This window comes from Cervus elaphus, chromosome 6 (genome assembly GCF_910594005.1).
Source record: "Cervus elaphus chromosome 6, mCerEla1.1, whole genome shotgun sequence".
Lineage (NCBI taxonomy): Eukaryota > Metazoa > Chordata > Mammalia > Artiodactyla > Cervidae > Cervus > Cervus elaphus.
In genome coordinates, this window is record NC_057820.1 from 19,138,764 (window position 1) to 19,163,876 (window position 25,113).

The 25,113-nt window shown below is 45.0% G+C and overlaps 1 protein-coding gene across 1 annotated transcript in view; it reads left to right on the forward strand.

Annotated features, from left to right (window-relative positions):
• The window catches only part of SCD5 (stearoyl-CoA desaturase 5), a 173,189-nt gene extending 148,106 nt beyond the window's left edge, over nt 1-25,083 (forward strand). The window contains exons 4-5 of the mRNA XM_043906356.1: nt 19,955-20,187; nt 23,574-25,083. Coding sequence (XP_043762291.1) covers nt 19,955-20,187; nt 23,574-23,764 — 424 coding nt within the window. The 3' untranslated portion in view covers nt 23,765-25,083. The remainder of the gene's footprint in view (nt 1-19,954; nt 20,188-23,573) is intronic.
• Nucleotides 25,084-25,113: the final 30 nt, after the last annotated feature.

The window sequence follows — 25,113 nt, forward strand, 5'->3', positions numbered from 1 at the left end:
CGGACTTTTCGCACAACGCCTCTGAGGCTCATACCTGTAGAGAACGTGGAGGTTGTTGCCCCAAGGGGTGCTGGCAGGAGGCATGCATGCATGCTCAGTCATTGCAGCCTCATGGACTGTAGCCTGCCAGACTCCTCTGTCCATGGGATTATCCCAGGCAAAATTAACTAGAGTGAGTTGCCATTTGCTTCTCCAAGGGATCTTCCCAACCCAGGGATCGAACCTGCATCTTTTGCATCTTATACATTGGCAGGCGGATTCTTTACCACTGAGCTACCTGGGAAGCCCCTCTGGCTAAAGGCAGAGGGCACCAACCCAGAACCATCATCAAGACAGGTAGCTTCCCCAGCTTTAGAAATTAAAATTTCACCCTCCTTCATTCTTTGCTTTCTTTCAAGAGATGCTTTTGTGGATTCAGGAATTCTTAAAATGGAGACTTCCCTGGTGATCCAGTGGCTAAGACTCTGTGATCCAAATGCACGGGGCCTGGGTTCTATCCCTGGTCAGGGAACTAGATCTCACATGCCACAACTAAGACTCATTGAAGTCACATAAATAAATATTAAAATAAATAAAACAAAGTAAAATAGAGCACAGGCTAATTCTCCCTTTGTGAGAATTTCTAAGAGCTAACAGCAAGGATGTTCTAAGAGCCAAGTTCTTGAGTAGAATGCTGAAATTACAAAGATTCAGTTCAGTTCAGCCACTCAGTCGTGTCCGACTCTTTGCGACCCCATGAATCACAGCACGCCAGGCCTCCCTGTCCATTACCAACTCCCAGAGATTACTCAAACTCATGTCCATCGAGTTGGTGATGCCGTCCAGCCATCTCATCCTCTGTCGTCCCGTTCTCCTCCTGCCCCCAATCCCTCCCAGCATCAGGGTCTTTTCCAATGAGTCAATTCTTTGCATCAGGTGACCAAAGTGTTGGAGTTTCAGCTTCAGCATCAGTCCTTCCAATGAACACCCAAGACTCATCTCCTTTAGGATGGACTGGTTGGATCTCCTTGCAGTCCAAGAGACTCTCAAGAGTCTTCTCCAACACCACAGTTCAAAAGCATCAATTCTTCGGCACTCAGCTTTCTTTAGAGTCCAACTCTCACATCCATACATGATCACTGGGAAAATAGCCTTGACTAGACAGACCTTTGTTGGCAAAGTAATGTCTCTGCTTTTTAATATGCTATCTAGGTTGGTCATAACTTTCCTTCCAAGGAGTAAGCGTCTTTTAATTTCATGGCTGCAATCACCATCTGCAGTGATTTTGGAGCCCAGAAAAATAAAGTCAGCCACTGTTTCCACTGTTTCCCCATCTATTTACCATGATGTGATGGGACCGGATGCCATGATCTTAGTTTTCTGAATGTTGAGCTTTAAGCCAACTTTTTCACTCTCCTCTTTCACTTTCATCAAGAGGCTGTTTAGTTCTTCTTCACTTTCTGCCATAAGGGTGGTGTCATCTGCGTATCTGAGGTTGATATTTCTCCTGGCAATCTTGATTCCAGCTTGTGCTTCCTCCAGCCCAGTGTTTCTCATGATGTACTCTGCAAATAAGTTAAATAAGCAGGATGACAATATACAGCCTTGACGTACTCCTTTTCCTATTTGGAACCAGTCTGTTGTTCCATGTCCTGTTCTAACTGTTGCTTCCTGACCTGCATAGAAAGATTAAGAAAGATGAATTCCCAGTGATTTAAAAGACCCAGGAAATCACCATCAGCCCCCTAAGGGCTGAGGAAAGCCTTGTCAGAAATTGGCTTTGAACTGTCTCCCTGTCCGAGTCACTTATTTCTCCTCACACTGCCTATTTTCATATAAAGCAATAACAAATCACTCACACAGATACAAAGACTCGTAGCACTGAGATAATGTGGTTTGTCCAGACATGCTCATTGACGACTCAGCTGAAGTGAGCTATCTCTTCTGACATTTGGCTTTCTCTCATAAACCTCCTCTTATCTTGTCTTTCCTTTCAAAGTAAAGAAAAACAGTTCCTCAGATATCCTATCAAGAGATTTAGACAAACCCTATATATGTCTTTTCTTCAAGATAAATAAATAGGCTTTCAAATTCTGCCCAACTAAGAATCTGTTTTTAGGGTAATGGAAACTTTAATGTACGGTCAGACAGCCAATGGTTGCTCTAATGGAGTGAGAAAGTGACAGATCATATGTGACTTCTGTAACTCACACTTCAAGCCAAGAATGAGGTATTAAGAGTCTCAGAATCCCAGGTGGTGCTGAGGGAATTTCTGGATCCTGCAAGCCAAGTGTTATAGAGAAAGAGGACTAGAAAGACCTAGTGTGAGTGCTCAGGCAGACAGAGAGCTTTTAAAACTGTGGTGGCTATATTTCATATGCATAGATTTTTTTCCTCTGTGCCCTTAGTATTTTTGCCCATTATTATCTGCCATTGTAACCACCAGGAAACCAGAAGGGGGAAAAATATAAGATTTAAACCCTTCAAATTTTGTTTTGGATCTTTGGGTCCAAGTTGTATTAAAAGAAAAAATAATTAGCTTGAGGCCTGAGGTCCTTCTCTTCCGATCGTCAACAGCATCTAATGTCTCTCTCCTCTTCCATTACTTTTTTATTTTATTTTTTGGCCTCATCTTGAGGCATGCAGAACTTCCCAGATCAGGGATCAAACCCATGTCCCCTGCAGTGGAAATGCAGATTCGTAACCCCTGGACCACCAGGGAAGTCCACCTCTTCCATTACTAAGGATGACTATGGGCTGACACTGCCTGGCATATCAGTAGGAAAACATTTACTTTTAGGTGATTCCCCTCTGGTCTTCATTCTGAGTGTTTTTGCTCTTGAAAAAAACAAAATCCTTAAGCTCAATTGTCTTGTTTCATGCTTTCATCTAATATTAAAATAACAGTAATAACTTCCAGTTTTTATTTGTTAAATTATCTCTGTAACAATTCTTTATTCTATTCATTTCAGTGTTTTGAGTACCTACTATGCACCAGACTCGTTCTCTGTGCATGTAATTCATATCTTTTTACACGGCATGGGATCTGAAGCTCTGAAATGTTGACTCGGTAACATTTTGAAGAGGGCAAAGCTGGAATTTAGACAAACTCGATCCTCATCCAAAGCACATGTTCTTCCCAATAAATTCTGTTGTAATAACATCCACGGAGAATATTATCTTCCTACCCTTCATCCTTTTCATGCTTCAGTTCAGTTCAGTCGCTCAGTCGTGTCTGACTCTTTGCGACCCCATGAATCGCAGCACGCCAGGCCTCCCTGTCCATCACCAACTCCCGGAGTTTACACAAACTCATGCCCATCGAGTCGGTGATGCCATCCAGCCATCTCATCCTCTGTCGTCCCCTTCTCCTCCTGCCCCCAATCCCTCCCAGCATCAGGGTCTTTTCCAACGAGACAACTCTTCACATGAGGTGACCAAACTATTGAAGTTTCAGCTTCAGCATCAGTCCTTCCAATGAACACCCAGGACTGATCTCCTTTAGGATGGACTGGTTGGATCTCCTTGCAGTCCAAGGGACTCTCAAGAGTCTTCTCAACACCACAGTTCAGAAGCATCAATTTTTTGGCGCTCAGCTTTCTTCACAGTCCGACTCTCACATCCATACGTGACCACTGGAGTTTTCATGCTTACTTTGCTCATATGTCTTGTGTTTATTGCAGTTCTGAGTTATTTATTGTTGTTCATTTGCTAAGTTGCGACCCCATGGACTGCAGCATGCCAGGCTTCCCTGTCCTATACCATCCCCTGGAGTTTGTTCAAGCTCAGGTCCATTGAGTCAGTGAAGCCATCCAACCATCTCATCCCTGATACTTCGTGTGAGCCAGACTTGTCTCCTGCTTAAGACCTTTTCATGGCTTCCCTGTGGGAAAAGTTAGCACTGTCATCTCCGAGCCCAGGCCTGCTTCCCTCATCTCCGGAACTGCCCTCCTTGTACTCATCTCTTTAGTCAGGCCATTCCCTCGCACTTCAGTCTGCTCCCTGACACTTTGCCTTCGATTCCTGCTTTTTCGCTGGCTTAGATTTATGCTACTCAAACTGCGGTTCTGGGGACCAGCAGCATCAGTATCACCTGGGAGCTTGTTAGAAAAGCGAATTCCAGCCCCACCCCCAGATCCCAGGTAATCAGGGTGCACAGTGATTGTTTGGGAAGCACAGACCTAGAACTGGAGGAGGGCATGGCAACCCACTCCAGTACTCTTGCCTGGAGAATCCCATGGACAGTGGAGCCTGGTGGGCTACAGTCCATGGGGTCTCACAGAGTCGGACACGGCTGAAGCGACTTAGCACGCGCACATGACCTAGAATGTGCTTGTCTTGTTTTTCACCTTGACAACTCTCACTTATTCTTCAAAACTTCCCTTTGAGCTGAGGTCAGTTTTCAAGGTCCCTCTGGGTGAGAGGTCCCCAAGCATACAAGTTTTATATGTAGCATATAAGCTCTTGCCTTTCAGGGAGGGGGGTGTCTGTGATGTTCTTCTTTCTAAGCACAGAGCTGTGTGAGGCAGCTTTTCTTCAGAGACATCAAACAAAACAGTATATTGCGGCAGACTGACTGCAGGCACAGATACGTCAATCCAGCTGCCTCTATTAAGCCAGACATTAAAGAGAGTTGCAATTATGTAAAATGAGGCCATTCTTCACACTAAAACTCTTTTTTTGTTCTGGAAAATAGTTATTTTTCATCAACATATGTTATTTATGCTAACATGTAATAGGCTTATTGTTATTTTAATGAACTGATCAATGTAATATTACTGTATGACATGAACAAACACATTTATTTACTTTATATGTAATCTTGTCTTATTAACTTATATATTAACTTTAGTATTGATTCAATCAAGGAGATATTTTTATTTTAATTTCCCTTATAGTTAATGTTGGGCTTCCCAAGTGGCTTAGTGGTAAAGAATCTGCCTGCCAATGCAGGAGACGAAGAGACATGGATCCTATCCCTGAGTTGGTTCTCAGCATTTCCTTCCCTGGAAAAGGAAATGGCTCCCTGGCAACCGGTTCCAGTGTTCTTGCCCGGTCCACTTGTATAGTTCTCTCATTAGATCATGAGCTCCTTGAGGACTATGACTATGACCTATTCAGCTATTTATTGAGACTAAAGAAACATGTAGCATCCTCCCAGAATACTTTGGGGACTAAGGAGTACGTTTACTCTCCAGTTTATAGAGAGAGCCCTGGGCAGCCTACAGCTGAGAACTGGCTTCAGGGGTGGTGATTTGTGTATGATGCTCTAACCCTCAGTTGCTAAAGGAAGTGACACATGGCCATCACCACCAGCCCCAGGGTTACTCCGCTGCATGTTTCAGCTGCTGGAGTCCCACCTCCCGCGGGAGGTAGGGGAGTTCCATGAGCAGCAGCGCCCATTTGTGCCGGGCATCCTCACACCAGCAGGCATCTTCTCCTGTGTCCCTGGTTCTCTGACCTGTAAAGGTACAGTGAGAGGACTAGGATTACAGAAACATAGATGGCGCCACAAGAGACTCGTTTGGCCGTGTATGCTGGGAACTGACTTTGGCCAACTCAGTGAGAGGATGAAGAAGCCCATGGGAATAGAATCCCACATCATACTAAATTCTACCACTATTAGGGACAAAAACAGCCACATACCCCATCTGCAGGCTTCATGAATCCCTGCCTCCTACCCTTTAAAAAAATTTTTTTAAATTTTGTATTGTAGTGTAGCTGATGAACAGTGTTGCGATAGTTCCAAATGGCCAGCAAAGGGACTCAGCCATACATGTACATGTATCCATTCTCCCGGCAAACTCCTCTCCCATCTAGGCCGCCACATAGGCAGAGTTCCCCATGCTATACACTAGGTCCTTGTTGGCTATCCACTTTAAATATAGCAGTGTGTACATGTCCATCCCAAACTCTTTAACTATCCCTTTCCCCTATGCTTCCCCCCCAGCCCCCGCAGCAATCTTAAGTTCATTCTCTAAGTCTGCCTATCTGTTTCTGTTTTGCAAGTAAGTTCATTTATATTTCTTTTTAGATTCTGCATAGAATGTGTTTGTCATTTGCTATTTCTCCTCCTCTCTTACTTCACTCAGCATGACAATCTCTAGATTCATCCATGTTGCTGCAAATGACTTTATTTCATTCTTTTTAACCCTGCTTCCTTCCCTTGTGAATGCCTCAACAAGCCCCTTGCATGGAAGCCATGATGCAGTCGTATCCTGTTCCTGTTGGAAGCCAGCAACAGAATTCTGTCAGTGGCTGGGCACAGGGTGGAACAAAAGCTTAGGTGATGCCTCTCTGATCCTGCCAAGAGGTACCTATCTAGTATTTCTGGCCGACCCACATGTTTTGACCACTCATTTTACCAGTGAAAATGTATTTTCCTTATCCTAATTACAAACTCTTTAGGGCTGGTTGGAGATAACAGTAGTTGAACTCTATAACAGACCTCTGGTTTATGAACTATGAGAGTCTGTCAAATGCTAACTAATGAAGTGTGGGTTCCTGATGAGGGTACTTCAGATGTTAATGGACATCCCCTAGGGTGAAGAATAAAGTGCGCACATGTGTGCGCGCGCTCACACACACACACACACACACACACACACACACACACCCCTGTCTCACACTGTTTATGCTGAAGTATCTTCAAGTAAATCACAGGCAGTATAACAATATCATTAAGTTCAAATACACACAGCATAGTGAAAACCAAATATGGTAGTCTCATTTATCTGAAATTCAGCTATGCCATCATTTCATTTAACTGGAATAAAGGCAAGAACCTGTGAATAAACAGAGAGAATCATCACGATAGATGCTCAGTACCAGATTCACCATATTTCACGGAATCCTGTAACCTCCCAAATACACGTTCCCCCCTCTGCCTCCATAGAAGAGATCTTTGAATAAATGTCACACTCCTAGTAATTCTGCATTTTCAGTCTCAGCCCCGGTTACCCTCTTTGGCCTCACTCAGCCTGTGTGTTCTCCATCTGCGTGCAAATTCAAGTTCAGCTCTCTAGGGTTTTCGGACCCTTCACAGATTAAGAGGAGCAAGCTAGGAGGAGACAGGGAAGCTGCCGCAGGTGGGAAAACTGACAAACGGAAGTGGCAGCTTTTCAGTACCTGCAAATAGAGGCGGAATCAGCAAAATTTAATAAGTAAATATAAGAACTCAGTTCTTGTAATGGCTGAGTCATATAATAAGTCAGTTACTTGAGGCCAAGAGCTCTTCATACCTTAACAGACCCTGTGGATGAAACAGAGTCTAAGGCTCATGCTCATTGTATCAGACACCTGTTAGGCAACATTACAGACGTCTGGACCTCCCCTGTCCTGAGGCTGAGGCCCCTCATTCTCGGCAGTTCTCTGCGCTCCAGCTGGTTTCTGGCAGGTTCATCCTGACAGCACTATCCTTATGCCCGAGCCTCCTGCACTGGGGTGTCTCTATTGGTGCTGGAGCCTGTGACACCTCTCAGCACCCATGTTTACAATCCAGAAGTTTCTGTGTGGTGGTAGTGGCGATGTGGGCAATGTAGGGGGGCTGGTAGATGCACTCTTCCTCCCAGAGGGATTGTTCCAAGTCTCCTTCACCCATTTGGCCTCTTGGAAGATGGAGCCACCAGGTTGAGGGATCAAGCAGTGGCCAGCTCAGGTCAGCCCCCTGACTTTCTCTGCTGCCCACATTCTGTCTTCCGGGACTGAGCCCTCTTTATAGAATAATTCATAGACGCTTTGGCTTAAGACTTGCCTTTTGAGAAACCCAGGCAAAAATACTCATCACCATCATGGAAGGTCAAGTTATTTCAAAAAATTGATGGTAAAGAATCTGCCTGCAGTCAGGGAGACCTGGGTTCAATCCCTGGGTTGGGACGATCCCCTGGAGAAGGGAACAGCTACCCACTCCAGTATTCTTGCCTAGAGAATTCCATGGACAGAGGAGCCTGGCAGGCTACAGTCCATGGGGTTGCAAAGAGTAGGACACGACTGAGCAACTTTCACTGATTCAGTTCAGTTCAGTCGCTCATTCGTGTCCGACTCTTTGCGACCCTATGAACTGCAGCACGCCAGGTCTCCCTGTCCATCACCAACTCCCGGAGTTTACTCAAACTCATGTCCATTGAGTCGGTGATGCCGTCCAGCCATCTCATCCTCTGTCGTCCCCTTCTCGGCCTGCTCTCAATCTTTCCCAACATCAGGGTCTTTTCAAATGAGTCATCTCTGATTTCACTGATTAAGAAGGACCGAAAAATGGGCACTGATTTCCACGTACTATTTATTTGGCACATAGAAATTCCCATTAAAAATTTTTTGTTATTTATTTTATTTATTTTTGGTTGCACTGGGTCTTAGTGGCTTTGCTCAGGCTTTCTCTAGTTGTGGCACATGGGGGTTACTCTTCATTGCAATATTCCGGCTTCTCATTGCGGTGGCTTCTCTTGTTTCAAAGCATGGGCTCTAGGGCTCAGGCTCAGCAGTCATGGTGCACAGGCTTAGGTGCTCCATGAGCTTAGTTAGGTGCTCCATGGGTTTGGCTGCTCCACAGCATGTGGAATCTTCCCAGACCAGGGATCAAACCCATGTCCCCTGCATTGGCAGGTGGATTTTTAATCCACCATGCCACCAGGGAAGTCCAGAAATACCCATCTTTAATGAAGTATAATTGACATAACATTATATTAGTTTCAGGTGAACAACAACATGCTTCAGTATTTTAAATACTACAGAATGATCACCACAGTAAGTCCAGTTAACATGCCTCACCATACATAGTTACAAATCTTTATCTCATGACGAGAACTTTCAAGATCCATTCCCCTAGGTACTTACGAGCATACAACACAGGTATGTAACACAGTTTTATTAACTATAGTCCCCATGCACATTATAGCCCCAGGACTTATTAATTATAATGGGAAATATGTGCCTTTTGTCCCCTTTCATGTAGAAATTTCCATTTTGATTCAGATTCCATCTGATGGAATTCCGTCTTATCCTTTGCCACAAACAATTTAAAAGAAAGTAGGGGTAATTAAACATTTATACCTTCAGCTAGCAAGAAAACTCAGCCGTCTAAAGTAGTTGTCTTCTTGAGTCATGACAGCACAGTTGTAACTGAGGGCTATTGGAAAATGCAATCAGCAGACTTGGGAGGAGATTTACCAGGATAGGCTTTCTTTCTTTTTTATATTTATTTACTTTTGGCTGCGTTGGGTCTTAGTTGTGGTTAGCAGGCTTGGTTACCCCGCAGCTTGTGGGATCTTAGTTCTTTGACCGGGAATCGAACTGCAGTGGAAGGTGGTTTCTTAACCCCTGGACCACCAGGGATGTCCCAGGATAGGCTATCTGAAGGAAGTCAGACTTCAGCTGAGTTTGGAAGGCCTGGGGACCTTTGGAAGGATGGTGCAGCTTGAATTTAGGAATGGAACCCATGGACTAGAAAGTATGCATTGTGCACAAGGGTGATACTTCTTCCACTCGAAATGGAAAAAAACGTGTTTTGTCAGCCTGTTCATTTTTGCACACAACAAGGAAAATAGTCAGCCCACCTAAATCAATTCATCTGTAGCAGTTGATCAGTTCAGTTCAGTCACTCAGTCGTGTCTGACTCTTTGCCACCCCATGAATCTCAGCACGCCAGGTCTCCCTGTCCATCACCAACTCCCGGAGTTTACTAAAACTCATGTCCATCAAGTCGGTGATGCCATCCAGCCATCTCATCCTCTGTCATCCCCTTCTCCTCCTGCCCCCAATCCCTCCCAGCATCAGGATCTTTTCCAATGAGTCAACTCTTCGCATGAGGTGACCAAAGTACTGGAGTTTCAGCTTCAGCATCAGTCCTTCCAATGAACACCCAGGACTGATCTCCTTTAGGATGGACTGGTTGGATCTCCTTGCAGTCCAAGGGACTCTCAAGAGTCTTCTCCAACACCACAGGTCAAAAGCATCAATTTTTCAGCGCTCAGCTTTCTTCAGTTGATATTGATCATGCAAGTAGCCAGAATTACTCCAGTGGCTTCTTTCTTATGCAGAAATCAGCTGCTGGTGAGTAACTTATCATTGATAAGTTTGGGAATCAACCTTGCTCCCTTGGGTGGGGCAAGAGGATTGTACTCTTTTCACTTGGCTATTGTCGTTTCAGCACAAAATCCACATGTGAGCACACACACACACACATACACACACACACACACACACACACACACAGAGTGCTATCTTCTGTCACTAATTCCATAAAAAATTTTACTGTTAAATAGAGAAGGGAGGACAATCTTGTATTTTAAAGGACCACTCTTAAAAAAATTTTTAAATACATCAAAAGACCACTCTTTAAAATGAATTAAATTTTTCTTACTTAAATCTTAGGCCAGATCCTAAAGGAAACAGAGAAAATAAGACTTAAATAACAACAGCATGATCAAAGCAAAAAGTAGTAACCTAACATATTGGACTTTCATTCTTTTGGGAATTGAATATCTCTTTGAGAATTTGCTGAAATCTGTGGACCTTGAACCCCAGAAAAATGAGAATACCAAAAAAAGTTTGCATGTAATTTCATGGGTCCCAGGTTAGAGAAAATGCTTATGTTTTCCCCTGTGATGTTCAGTTTATCTCAGATAGCAAGAGTCGAGGTGAAATGCAGTTTTAAGGGTGCAGTTTTAAGAGAGAAAGTAGACATGAAGTGACTTTGTTTTAAAGTTATTTTGTAAATAATTGTAAATGTGCATCTTAGTCATCGTATTCTGTTACCATCGGGAGTTAATCTGTCATTCTTATAATTTATTGAGAATGATTGGTAACTAATTAGAAAAGGAGGGAGGAGAGTGAGGGGAAGGAAGGACAGAGACGAAAAATCCTCAAGAGAGACACAGATTGACATAGTGTCTAATCAACTTACATTTCTAGAGGAGACTGGAGAAACCCTAAATATCAAACAATTGAGGGTGAACTGACTTAATTTTTTTGGCCACAGACAGGTGGATTTCTGTCACGCAAGTCAACAATTCAGCTACTTATTGGGCACCTGCTGTGTTAACCAGCATTTTGTGTTCAAGGAACCACAAATGATGTGAATTAGATCAAGACAAAGCCTAACCTCAAAGAATTTGTCCTGCACTCATTATGATGTAATCAAAGCTTTGAAAAGGGAAAAAGTCCTTTTAACCTTCCTTCCATGGTCTTAGCAATCAATATGTCTGGGCATTTTCCTTCAAGTCCTTCATTGTTAATGAGGTAGGGATAATGCTCTTTTGTGTTAAAATTCTGCAGTGATGGTGTTTATCTTTTGATAAACTGCTTAGTGAGCTCATGCAAGCTGTTTGTACAAAGACAAATTAAAATCAAGTAGATGGATGCAGCTAGCCTCCACATGCAGACCTCAAAAGCAAATAAAGCTGAAGTTGGAGAGAAAATAAAAGTATGTCTTTTTTCCCACAAGTTGCAAGTTTCCGACAGAGATGCTTTCATGGAGAGGCTCGTTGCTATCTCTGATTCCTCCATGGGAGGAATTTATACAGAATATGGGAATTATGCTCCTAGGTAGTCTAGTTAAAGGTTTTCTTCTAAGGGAATGCTTATTGTGAAGTAGCACAGGAAAAGTGATGTCAAGACTAACTGAAGGTCAAAAACAAACCTGGAGTGATTAAAACTTTCTGAGAATACTTCAAATGCAGCCATCATGAAACACTCTCACTTAAAGACACTGAAGCATCCGAGAAGCAGACTCCAGGGTACAGCGGTGAAGCCTATTTTCAACTTAATTCAGAGAGTCTGGAAGATTTTCTGAAGTCCATCAGTGGACTTCTGTCTTCAGATCTGCCTCCAAACAAATCACATATTCCACCTCCTGGTGGTCGATAACAGAGGAGACAAAGGAAGAAGGAGGGAATGGTCCGTTCATTTAACCAGCTGCCAGGGCAGATCATCTGTCCTCAAAATAAATGCTTATTGTAAGCACCCAGATGACTTTGCCTGGTCCCCTACAAGATGCGAAAATTGCAGGGAAGATGAATTTCTGACTTGGCCGTAAGTGGAATCACAGAAGCAAACATGTTTAATCAAGATGCCAGTGACGGCTCATCCCTCATCATTACGATACATTTGAGGGCTGTAATTTCTCTCTCACCCGTTATATTTGCTTCTTTTCACATTTCCTGAGCTGGCTCTGTTTGGAAGTCAGCAGGTCACTTCCCCTTCTTTCATGCTCTAATAGATTTCACTCTCAAGATCTCACACCCCAGCAGCAGTGGACCGCTGTGCAAGGGTTAGTCAAGCAACAAGAAATGCTTGCAGACAGAGAACAGCAATTTCTTTTTCATCTGAAGAAAAATGAGCGTTGTAAGATGCTTATCACACCCAGATTTGAATACACACACATACACACACACACACACATATATATATATATATATGAAATCCCTGATTCTTCTCCATAGAAAAAACTTTTGGTCTCAAGGCCTTTTAATATTTCAGTTCTTATTGTGATCCAGTTTATTGGAATAAGGATATTCTTCAAAGCGTTGAAAGGTTAGGGCCTGTGTCAATATCTGTGTCTTTTAATCAAAGCCTACTTGGACAGGGGTGTTGTGGCGTGATGGCATTTGATGTGTGAAAATAGACCGCACATGCATGCTTGGTCAGTTCAGTTGTGTCTGGCTCTGCAACTCCATGGACTGTAGCCCACCAGGCTCCTCTGTCCATGGGATTCTCCAGGCAAGAATACTGAAGTCGGTTGCCATGCCCTCCTCTAGGGGATCTGCCCCACCCAGGGATCCAAACTGCACCTCTTAGTCTCCTGCGTTGGCAGGTGGGTTTGTTGTTGTTGTTGTTTTCACCACTAACGTCACCTGGAAAGCCCAGTGGACTGCAGATTTTGAGCTAAATGCTGTAAACCATCTTCCCATGTTGATATTAGTGTCATGAGCAACTGTGAGATGGGAACTGAAAGGTTTCCAACATCTACTTTGGGTCTCCTCTTATAAACTGTCACCTTAAAGCTCTAGGACACTCCTCCCAAGTTACTGTAAGGTGAGCTTGAGTGCTTTGACTTGTGATTTTGGCTTAAACGTGTGGGTCTCTGGTTTCAGATCTGTAAAGGAGAGCTACTCTTCTTTGGGTCATTCTTAGATTCATACCGCCCCTTCTCTCTTTCTTCACCCCTTCCTTTTTCTTTCTCTCTTGATGATTTTAGGAGGCTTCTCCTATCTCCTTTCTTTTCCTATCAGATAACTCCCATCTGAGTGTTCACAGAAAGGCAGAGAGGAAGTCACTCACATTCCAAGAAAAGACCAAACCTGTTAGACTGGCTGTTAATCTTAAATGTTGCCAGAAACGCAGCATATTTGGCAGCTCAGAGAATGACCTAGAAGCTCATGCCCAGAAATCACTCATTAAACTGGAGGTAGGATGTAAGATATCCTACCGAGGCAGGAAAAAAGGAGAGATGACCTCAATGGAGGTAGGTTACCTTTATTCAGGCAAGGATGGGCAACAGTCAGCCTAACGACCAGGCTGAGCGAGCGAGGGATCAGGGAGGCTTCATATTTAAAGGGAGGTTTGTGGAAGTGATAAGGGAAGCGTTAGTCAGGCGGGACATTTTGGGTGATCTTTAGTTGAGACGGCATTTATAGTTGAACAGGGGGTGGGAGGTTTCTGGGCAGGGGGTGATAAGTCCCAGGTAGATGCGACTGGCCCGGAGCATCAGGGAGGGACTTAAAGTTCAGTTTTGTTTTCCCCAGAGTTAAATGATTCAGCAAGGGCCTTTGAGACTGTTGTTTTCTTTTCCAGGTCCAAGGACTCCTCCATAGGAAGCCTCACAGTGAAACCTGTTAGTGGAAGCTGGGGGTTGGGTCTCAGGGAACACAAACGTCTCTTTCATCGAGTTGTTGACTTCATATACACAATCTTGTGTTGGCACCAGTCCAAGAGGTGAACATCTAATGAGGAACCCGAAAGCAGGCTGAACATTGATTGTGCAGTTTGTGGGTGTTTTGGAAAACCTTGGCATCTTATCTGTCATACTCTGAACAGCCCTGCTGAAGTCACATGAGTGTTTTTATTTTTCTGAGCTGAGAACTCATCATTGACTAACCGATCATGTAAACATATTTAGGGGTGGCTGTTCTGTGCAGGGCTCTGTGCTAGACTCTGGAGAGTCTGACTTTATGCCTCACTCCACAGGCCCGGTGGTCTATCCTTGTGACAAGACAGGTTGCCTGTGAGATGGATATTACATTGTAAAAAGTTTCCTGGGGAGGGTTGTTGGGGCCAACACCTGTGGAAGAAGGGACAGAAACAGGATTGAGGAAGGGAAGAAGCTGGGCCTTGACTCAATGGTCTCAATGGAGGCTTCAGCCAGCCCGACAGTGGTTTATTCTTCAGAGTCATGGTGAGTCGGGGCGGTGGTACTCCGCCTGCGTAATGGACTTCTGCCCTTTTAGGTCAGTCACTGGATAGGGTTGTTGGGAGAAGGCATGACTTAGGGCAAGATGACTCCATCGGGCAGAGACAACATGACTCAATGGTCTCAATGGAGGCTTCAGCCAGCCCGACAGTGGTTTATTCTTCAGAGTTATGGTGAGTCGGGGCGGTGGTACTCCGCCTGCGTAATGGACTTCTGCCCTTTTAGGTCAGTCACTGGATAGGGTTGTTGGGAGAAGGCATGACTTAGGGCAAGATGACTCCATCGGGCAGAGACAACATTGTCATCGCCTGGGACATGAAGCCCTCTGATCCTAAGAGGAATCTGGATGGCTCACCGTAGTGTCTACTACATTATTCTAGAAGGTTTTCGGCTACTCCACAGAAGCACTTGACTCGCCTGGCTTGTCCCAGAGTAATACCTCAGGGATAAAGCCATTCTAGTGTTGGTTAATTTGGTGGATCAACAGCATATTCAAGAGCCTTTCCATCTTTCTGTTCTGTCAACCCAAGAGGTCTCCTTTTTTTTCTGAACCTTTTTCCTGTGACTGTTGCAAGGGTTGTGACTGGAGCAGGTCCAGGAGACTCTGTGAGGAAAAGAGACTCCATCTTTCCCTCTGAGCCCTTTCTGCCATCAAGGAAAATGTTGCTTCATCACTCTTTTTTTTAATTGAGGTAAAATATACACAACATAATATTTATTATTTTAACCACTCATAAGTGTATAATTCTGTAGCCTTAAGTATATTCACAGTGTTGTATGCGGGCTTCCCAGGTGGCGATAGTGGTAAAGAATCCGTCTGCCAATGCAGAAGACCCAGGTTCAATCCCTGGGTCTGGAAGATCCCTTGGAGAAGGGCATGGCAACCCACACCAGTAGAATCCCCATGCCTATAGAATCCCCATAGACAGAGGAGCCTGGTGGGCTACAGTCCATGGAGTCACAAAGAGTCGGACATGACTGAAGTGACTTAGCACATAGCCAGTGTTGTATACCTATCCTCACTTTTATACTCAAATCTTTTTCATCACTCTCAAAAAAAAAAAACAAAAAAAAACCCTATACCTATGAAGCAATAGGTATTGCTTTTTCTTTCCTCTTCCTTCCCAGTTCCTAGTGACCTCTATTCTACTTTCTCTCTCTATGAATCTGCCTTTTCTAGGTTCCTTGTATAGGTGGAATTGTAACCATATTTGTCTTTCTGTGCCTGGTTTCTTTCATGTTTTCAGGTTTCATCCATGTTGTGACTTGTATCAAAGGTTTGTTCCTTTTTATGTCTGAATAGTATTCCATAGTATGGATGGACAGCATTTTGTTTATCCATTCATCTACTAATGGACACTTGAATTGTTTCCACCTTTTGGCTATTGTTAATAATGTTTCTATGAACATTGCTGCTCAAATGCCCTGTTCAAGTCCCTGCTTTCCAACTTTCTGAATAGATACGTAGATGTGGAATTGCTGGGTCATATGTTAATTTGATATTTAACCTTTTGAGAAACGTTTAATTTTTGCAGCAGCAGCCTCACCACTTTCCATTCCCATCAGTGATGCATAAGGGTTCCAGTTTCTCTACATCATCATTAACACTTGTTATTTCCTTTTCAAAAGTTATAGCTATCCTTTCTCTCTGAGAAGTACAATAACCTGGGGCATCCTGCCTGGTCCAAGGGGGCTATAGAAATCCCCCGAGAGGGAAGAACGGTTAGACTGAAGCTGAAGCCAGTGGGGGGCAGTCAAACCAGAGACGGTGGATTCCATAGGGTGGGGGCAAAGCAAGAGAGTCATGGCAAGGGCCAGGCTTCTCCCCGGGGAACCACAGCCCCTCTGCACCACGACACAGCGCCCTCATTGACAGAGTGTGTCCATCCTGAGTCCATGGCGAGGAGTAAATGAGAGAAAGCATATGGCACGCTTAGCCCAGCATCCAGCACAGAGTCAGCCGCCAATACGTGATTTCTGTCTCCTTTCCAGGAGCAAAATGAGGGTCCCAGACTGTGGCTCAGAACAGGACTAGGGGGACTTCCCTGGCGATCCAGTGGTTTAAGAACCTGACTTGCAATGCAGGGAACATGGGTTTGATCCCTAGTTGGGGGACGAAGATCCCTCATGCCATGGGGCAACTAAGCCCTGACACCGCAAAAGGAAGGAAGGAAGCAGCTGCCTTTTAAAAAAGAACAGGACTTGGAGAGGCTCCTTTCAGAGATACTGGATTGTAACACAGAGTGGAGGGATGGAAGGAGCCGCCTGAGTTGCAGGATGCCCTGCGGACAACATTCAGCTGCTTCCTGTCCTCCCCAGAGGCGTCCAAGACAAGCAGCCACCGCAGACCATCATCTCTGGGCTTCCCGTCAGAGCCCCCGCCTCCTCACACACTCCCACAAGCTCCCAGGACCATTGGCCATGGCCTGCGTGCTTCTTGCAGATCCCCTCTTCGGCGGATGCTCCCACCCCAGCTGCTGTCCTTTCGGGGGAGTTGCCCTTGTGCAGAGATTCACCCAGCCCAGGAGGCACCCTGAGGCCAGGGGCTGGATGATGCAACGGTACCTTTCCATCCGGGAAAGGAGCTCTAAAAGAGTCACCCAGCTCCACGGGATCTGCCAAGGCTCACTGTGCATGAGCTTCTCCCCGGGCCCATCCTGCCTTCCTCGCTTCAAGCATCACCCCAAAAGCCTTCTGCATCGGACTCTGGGAGCCCAGACTCAGACCAGCAATCTCTTCTTCACTGTGTGTTGTCTTTGCCCCTCCAACTACAGCCACTCATCTGACCTCCCAGGCACCCTCCTTCCACTAAAATGCAGTCATATCTTATGCCGAAATGGGTGCTGATAGGTTACTGTGCGTGCATAATAAGTCTCTTCAGTCACGTCCAACTCTGCAACCCTATGGGCTGCAGCCCGCCAGGCTCCTCTGTCCATGGGATTCTCCAGGCAAGAATACTGGAGTGGGCTGCCATGCCTTCCTCCAGGGGCTCTTCTTGACCTAGGGATCGAACCCCTCTCTCTTATGTCTACCTGGGTATTGGCAGGTGGGTTCTTTACCACTAGCACCACCTGGGAAGCCTGATGGATTAATATGTTGCCCAATAAAAACAGTGATAATTATGTGGAAACTGACCCTTACGTGCAGCTACTGCTGCTGCTGCTAAGTCACATCAGTCGTGTCCGACTCTGTGCGACCCCAGAGACCGCAGCCCACCAGGCTCTGCCATCCCTGGGATCCTCCAGGCAAGAACACTGGAGTGGACTGCCATTTCCTTCTCCAGTGCATGAAAGTGAAAAGTGAAAGTGAAGTCGCTCAGTCATGTCCTACGATTCTTTGCGACCCCATGGACTGCTGCCCACCAGGCTCCTCTGCCCATGGGATTTTCCAGGCAATAGTACTGGAGTGGGGTGCCATTGCCTTCTCCGTACATGCAGCTAGCAATCTGCAAAACCTACATGATTTTATTTGCAAAGCAGAATAACCTGATAGTCTCTGAAGTGGTTCTGCCTGGATTTGAATCTTGGTTCTACTACTTATTAGCCTTGTGACCTTGACCTTTAAAATGTTCAATTTTCCCGTCTGTAAAATGAGGATACTACTGGTCTGCTCCTCCTAAATTTTTGTTAGAATTAAATGAGCCTGTACATCAGTGGGTCTCAGAATAGCCACGACACTTAGTAAGCACATAGTATCCATTAGGTATTAGCATTTTATCAAATTGGAGGATAATTGCTTTACAGTGTTATGTTGATCTCTGCGGTACAGCAAAGTGAATCAGCTGTGTGTACACATATATCCCCTCCCTCTTGAACCTCCCTCCCATCTCACTCCCATCCCGTCCCCCTAGGTCATCACAGAGCCCTGAGCTGAGCTCCCCATGCTGGCGTTAGTATTTGCTCCTCACAAGAACCCCATGTGGTATTGTAATTCCTGCCTGTGTTGGACACCTCTGGTGCCCACCTCATACTCCCAAACCCGCCTTTTCACTCCAGCTGTCCCTGCAGCTGCCTGCGGCACAAGTGTAACTCACCAGCAACATGCCCAGCCACACTGCCTACTTCCTGCCCTGGCCTCTCTGCCACCCCCACCTGAGATGCCCGTGACTACACTCAGCCATTCTGACCCAAGCAAACCTGGAAGTGTGAGAGAGCTGACATTCCACGTGGACCCCTTGACCAAGGAGGAACTGGAACCTACGGGAAAATAGTCCCCTTTTCATTCCTGGAGAGAAGAGTTCTGAGCCCTCTTGTGTCCCATGGAGGTCCCGCAGCGGTGGGCACCCACAGCTTACCTCTTCTCTCCTTTCACTTCCCTCTTCCCAGCTACCCACTCCTGTTACTTGAGGTTACTTCCCCAAATAAACTACCCGCATACAAGCCCTTGCCTCATGCTCTGTTTGGGGAACCATCTCACTGTGTACACAAAGAATGAAAGAACAAAGAGAGACTTGTTTTCTGTGAAGAATCAGACCTGGACTCAAGTCAGATTTCTTCCACCTCCCACATCTCATTTCCTCAAGCTGTGCCCCGTCCCGGTTCATACATGCGCCTTTTAACGGAGGCCTCCCACGAGCTGGGTCAGCAGAAGGAAAACCGAGGAGAAAGCAGTTATGAACAGGCAGCTTTGTTTTGTTTTGTTGTTTTGGAGTGAGGCAGGCGTTGGTTTATTTTTTAGCCAAACTGCACAGCATGTGGGATCTTAGTTCCCTGACCAAGGATCAAACCTGTGGCTCCTGCAGTGGAAGCATGGAGTCTTAACCACTGGGCCTCCAGGAAAGTTCTGGAACAGGTAGCTTTGGACATTTTCATTTCACAGCCCCTTGATGTCCCCGCTAAGAGCCTGTCCCACACAGCCAAAGATTTCACATGACCGGAGCAGGGACTGTTGTCAAATTTGTCTTGGTACCACTAGCCCTTGGGGCCTGGTATACAGGAGGCGCTCAGAAAACACTTGCTGGGTACACAAGTCCAGCAATCAAACTATTAATGGTTTATTTGTAATCTTTGCTTTATACGTAGCCCTGCTTGTTCCTATACTTGTTTATTTTTTTGCTGGTTTGGAATGTAATTGCGGATGGACAGAGAACATTTAAGGAAGGGTTGTTTACCTTTTTTCCAAGCTACATTAAAACAGATTCACATGCCTGCAAGGTATTCAAAGAATATTGGATATTTCTTGAAATTATGGTTTAAAAAAATAAAAAAAGACTGTTGGGTTGACCGACTGATGGAAGAAATAGAAGCCATCACACTGCATCTTGTAGGACACATATAGCTCTGAGATGCATCGGTTTTACCTGTATCGATTGTTTAACACTTGAAATTCTGAAGTTTGCCGCAGGTCCTACCACTTCATATAACTTCTGCCTGCCCTAATTCTCAAGTTGGTGTTATCTGCCTAGCCTTGGTAGGTGGATGGGTTTGTGACCCCCGTACAGAGACACACAACAGGGTCCAAGAGCTGACGGAGCCGACTGGCATCATTCCTGACTCCCCTGCAGCTTGTTCACCACCGCCCCACCACCATCAACAGGTGCCCCGTGACAGCGTGGCCTCCTCCTCTTTCCAGGTACTACAAGATCACCGTGGTGCTCATGTGCTTCGTGGTCCCCACGCTGGTGCCCTGGTACATCTGGGGAGAGAGCCTATGGAACTCCTACTTCCTGGCCTCCATCCTCCGCTACACCATCTCACTCAACGTCACCTGGCTGGTCAACAGCGTCGCCCACATGTACGGAAACCGGCCCTATGACAAGCACATCAGTCCTCGGCAGAACCCGCTCGTCACCCTGGGCGCCATCGGTGAGTGTCGGGTGGGAGCCCCTGGGGACAGTGGGTGTGTGGACCTTCTTGGCTTCTCGGGGGTTTTGCAGGACATGTCAAGGGAGGCAAGGGAGTGGAGAGGACTGGAATGGACTTGGGCTTTGGTGTTAGAATCCTGGCTCTTGGACAAGCCTCTTACTCTCTAGTTTATAGCTCTCTTATTTGTGAAATGGAAACAGGAATACGTGCTTCATAAGGGTGTTACGGGTTCGATCCCTGGGTTGGGAAGATCCCATGGAGAAGGAAATGGTAACCCACTCTAGTATTCTTGCCTGGGGAATTCCATGGATGGAGGAGCCTGGCGGGCTACAGTCCATGGGGTTGCAAAGAGTCGGACCCGACTGAGCGACTCACACTTCACTTTCAAGGGTGTTACAATAATTAAATAAGATACTATATATCATCTGCTTAGTATGGTGCCTGGCACATAGTAGGTAATCGGTAATTAGCAGCTGTTTATTTTAATGCTGGCCATTTCCCTAAAGGAGGAGTAGCAGTTGATGTTGCTCTCAAACTGCCTGACCGCTCTTAGCCTCAGCTGTCCAACATTTGGCTGACCACTTAAAAAGGGCCCTCAAACAGAGGGATGGAGAGAAATGGGACCTTGACAATCTCGTGGGACTGCAGAATGGTTAAGAGTCAGTCTGACAGGCTTAGTTGAGGCTTAGTTCCTCTGCTCAATCTCCGGGCAAGTTATCTGGCTCCTCCCCACCTTGTGTTCTTATCTAAAGTGGGGACAAGAGTAGCGTTGACCTTCGCCCGGGGTCGCCAGAGGGTTAGATGAGTTAATACCTAGTGTTTGCAGCAGTGCTTAGCAGGAAACAAGCCTTCAGGGATGTTGTTTTCCTTACTAGCTTAATGGTCTTAGGCAAATTACTTGTCCCTTCTATGTACTTCCATCCTCATTTTAAAATAGGATTAATCATAGCAGCTAGCTCAGTGATAATGAGGATTATAGTCATTAATACCCTTTGAAGAATTCAGCCCTGTGGCTGTCACACAGTAAGTGATTAATAAATGTTACTGGGACTTCCCTGGTGGCTCAACTGGTAAAGAATCCACCTGCAATGCAGGAGACCACTCCTGCAATGCCAGAGTTCGATTCCTGGATTGGGAAGATCCCCTGGAGAAGGGGTAGGCTACACACTCCAGTATCCTTTGGCTTCCCTGCTGGCTTAGTTTGTAAAGAATCCACCCACAGTGTGGGAGACCTGGGTTCGGTCCCTGGGTTGGGAAGATCCTCTGGAAGAGGGCATGGCAAACCACTCCAGTATTCTTGCCTGGGAAATCCCATGGACAGAGCCTGGCGGGCTATGGTCCTGGGGTCACATAGAGTCAGAGACAATGTATATATATATATATACACATGGTAGTTTAGTTGCTAAGTTGTCTCCAACTCTTAGCTCCTCTGTCTGTGGCATTTCCCAGGCAGGGATACTGGAATATATATATGCAATTATATATATATATATACATATATATATTTAATATTGCTTATAATAAGTCTCTTTCTACCTAAATATTGGGTATATTCTGTAAGATCATATGGAAACCTGACTGAACTTTTTGGCCAACCCAATATATATCCATATAGAAAACAGTATATATCTATATCTATATAAAGGTAGATGTATTCTGTTTCTGTGTGTGTGTGTATGTGTGTGTTTACGGGAACAGGGCGGGGGAAGGAGGAGAGATTTGTGATGAGGAACTGGCCGGTGAGATTACGGAGGCTGAGTCCCACCGTCTGCCATCTATAAGCAGGAGACCCTGGAAAGCCAGTGGTATAATGAAATCTGAGTACAAAGGCCTGAGAACTGGCTTCCCTGGTGGCTCAGACGGTAAAGTGTCTGCCTGCAATGTGAGAGACCCAGGTTCAATCCCTGGGTCGGGAAGATCCCCTGGAGAAGGAAATGGCAACCCACTCCAGTACTCTTGCCTGGAAAATTCCATGGACTGAGGAGTCTGGTAGGCTACAGTCCATGCGGTCACAAAGAGTCAGACACGACTGAGCGACTTCACTTTCACTTTTCACAAAGGCCTGAGAACTAGGGGAGCTGATGATGCAGATCCCAGCCTGAGGGCAGGAGAAGATGAAATAGACATTCAGTCAGTGTGTCCGGAAAACAGGGGGCAATTCCTCCTTCCTCCAGGCCCTTAAGAGACTAGCTGATGCCCACTCACGTGGAGGAGGACCATCTACTTTACTGACTCCACCACTTCAAATGCTAATCTCACCCAGAAACACCTTCACAGACACCCAGAAATAAGGGTTAATCTGTGCACTCCTTGGCCGGTCAGATTAACATGTAAAATTAACCATCACAGAGAAAGAAAGTAGGACTGGAAGGATGGGGGGATGGATGGGGCTCAACATCCATCCATCCTTGGGGAGTGGGGTTTCTTTTTAGGTAGTGAAAATGTTATAAAGTTCGTTGTGGGGATGCCTGCACAACTCTGCGAATATACAGAAAGAAAGCCATTAACTTGGATACTTTAAATGGGTGAATTGTATGGTGAATTACATCTCAATAAAGCTGTTTGAAAAAAATGAAAAAAGATGTGAGACTCCTCCTGAAAACACCCTGGGGGAGGGGCAGTAAGGGAGAAAAAGTTACTCACTGTGAAGGGAAGAGTAATATATAGGCAGATTTTGGATATTTAAAGATCCAACTCCTTAATTCACTTACTTATAGGGTCGATTATCATTTATCTCTTCCGAGCTCTCCCAAGAAGTCTTCCTTTAATCCCTTTAGTCGACAGAGGCTATTTTTCTTTTATGAACATACATCAAAATGATGATCTGTTATCAGCCATTGGGCATTTAGCTTCCAAAGTACAGCTCTAAAGTCATGGGAGCATGTCACCAGTTCACAGGGAAAATTCATCTTGAGACTTTATGCTGATAACTTTATTATTATTTTTCTGTTTCTATCATTTGTCTAGCCAATTCAGTGAACGCTCCCAAAGGGCAGACAGCAAGTACAGTAAGTCCCCTACATACAAACACGTTCTGTTCCGAGAGCAAGTTCGGAAGTCCAGATTGTTCAGAAGTCCAACAAAGTTAGCCTAGGTAGCCAGCTAACACAATTGGCTATATAGTACTGAACTGTAATAGGTTTATAATACTTTTCACATAGATAATACATACATAAAAAGCAAACACAAAAAATAAAGCATCTCTAATCTTACAGTCCAGTACCTTGAAATGTATGCACTGTACAACAGATGGCATACAACACATCTTTGCAGGTTTGTACATAGGGGACCTTTTGTAGGTTTTCTGTGTCTTACAATCTCATTGCATTTAAGAACTCTGCAGAGAGGTGGTGATAGTGTTATTTCAAGCCTACTTTGTCTTCCAGGTGAAGGTTTCCATAACTACCATCACACCTTTCCCTTTGACTACTCTGCGAGTGAATTTGGCTTAAATTTCAACCCAACCACCTGGTTCATTGACTTCATGTGTTGGCTGGGGCTAGCCACTGACCGCAAACGGGCAACCAAGCAGATGATCGAGGCCCGGAAAGCCCGGACTGGAGACGGTAGCGCCTGACTCTGGACCCTCCATCCGTGCCCGCTGTCAACGACGCCTCGGTTCATGGCCTTTGTTACCACACTTCTCTTGTTCATTGGATCGTGGGAGGGGGCGCAAGCTGGGGAGAGAACAGAATCCACACAGTTTGGGGATTTTTTTCGTTGGTCTCAAAATAATGTCAAGATACAAACTATCAACGAAAAGAATTTTTTAAAAGTCAGTGTAACTACGCTTTAACACTAGAACGCGGACATGTGATTTAATCGCTATAGCTACAACATGTCATTCAAACATACATCGTCATGTGCTTGTCCTTGTACGTGATGTTAACCCTGACAGGATGAAGGAATTTCATATTCTTTCAGTGTGATTCAGGAGAGCCTTTGTTTTCTCTTTCTGTTTTAAACCCAACCTTATTTTTAAACAGACTATCTGAAGGAGCAGAGAGAGGCAGGGTAGAAGGCAAAAGAGAGGGTCTAAGTAGTAAGGAAAGAATGTTTCTGCTTTGTAATTATTGTGTGTGTTTGTTGTTGTTTTAAAGTAAGAAAATTGAAAATGTTAAAAAACGAGAATACAGGAAATGGCTCTCTTATTTTGTTGCCCTGTTTCCAGCTTGTTAATGTTCCCCTTTCTTTGCTTCAAGGGGTCTGTTCACTGCTCAGCTAGTTTTGTCCTGAGCTGTCCGTCCAGCTGAGCCTATAAATCAGTGCCTGTTTTAAGTGTTTGATTTTGTTCTCTTTGCTATTGTCATTTTAAGGTGTAGAACTCAGAAGTGCCAGACATCAAATGAAGCTCAAATGAAGCTCTCATTTAAATGTTTAGACACCTAATTTATATTCTAATTGATCCTAGCCACTGATGCATGTACTTTACCTACTCCTGCTAAATAAGCATATTAATTTTCCGTACCAGGTCATCAGATCTGAATAACCAACAGTTATCTAGAACTCAGTGTCTACAAATGTTTCACCTGCATGCGGCCTTCATTGATTTTGCAGCAAGACATAAAGTGATCATTATGTAGCCTCTGGATCTTAAAAAAAAATTTGTGTGTTAAGTTGCCTTGTAAAGAGCATGTCGAATTAATGGGACAGCGTGCCCTTTGTGTTAGATGTTAGAGCAAAAGAGAGCCTTATAGTTTGGCATCAGAGCACTTTGAAGATAGTGCTGCAAAGATAGGGAAGATGTAGGATTTAAATTTAAATTTTTTAAAAGAAGTGACGCCGGTAGGGAATTGTCATAATAAAGTTCTTCATCCAGCAGGTGTTTAACGGTGTTATTTTTGCCATTAATAATGTGTAAACTATGAGTGATTCACAATAAATGATTATGAATTCGTTGGTGTTCCTGTCCTGATACTTAAACCC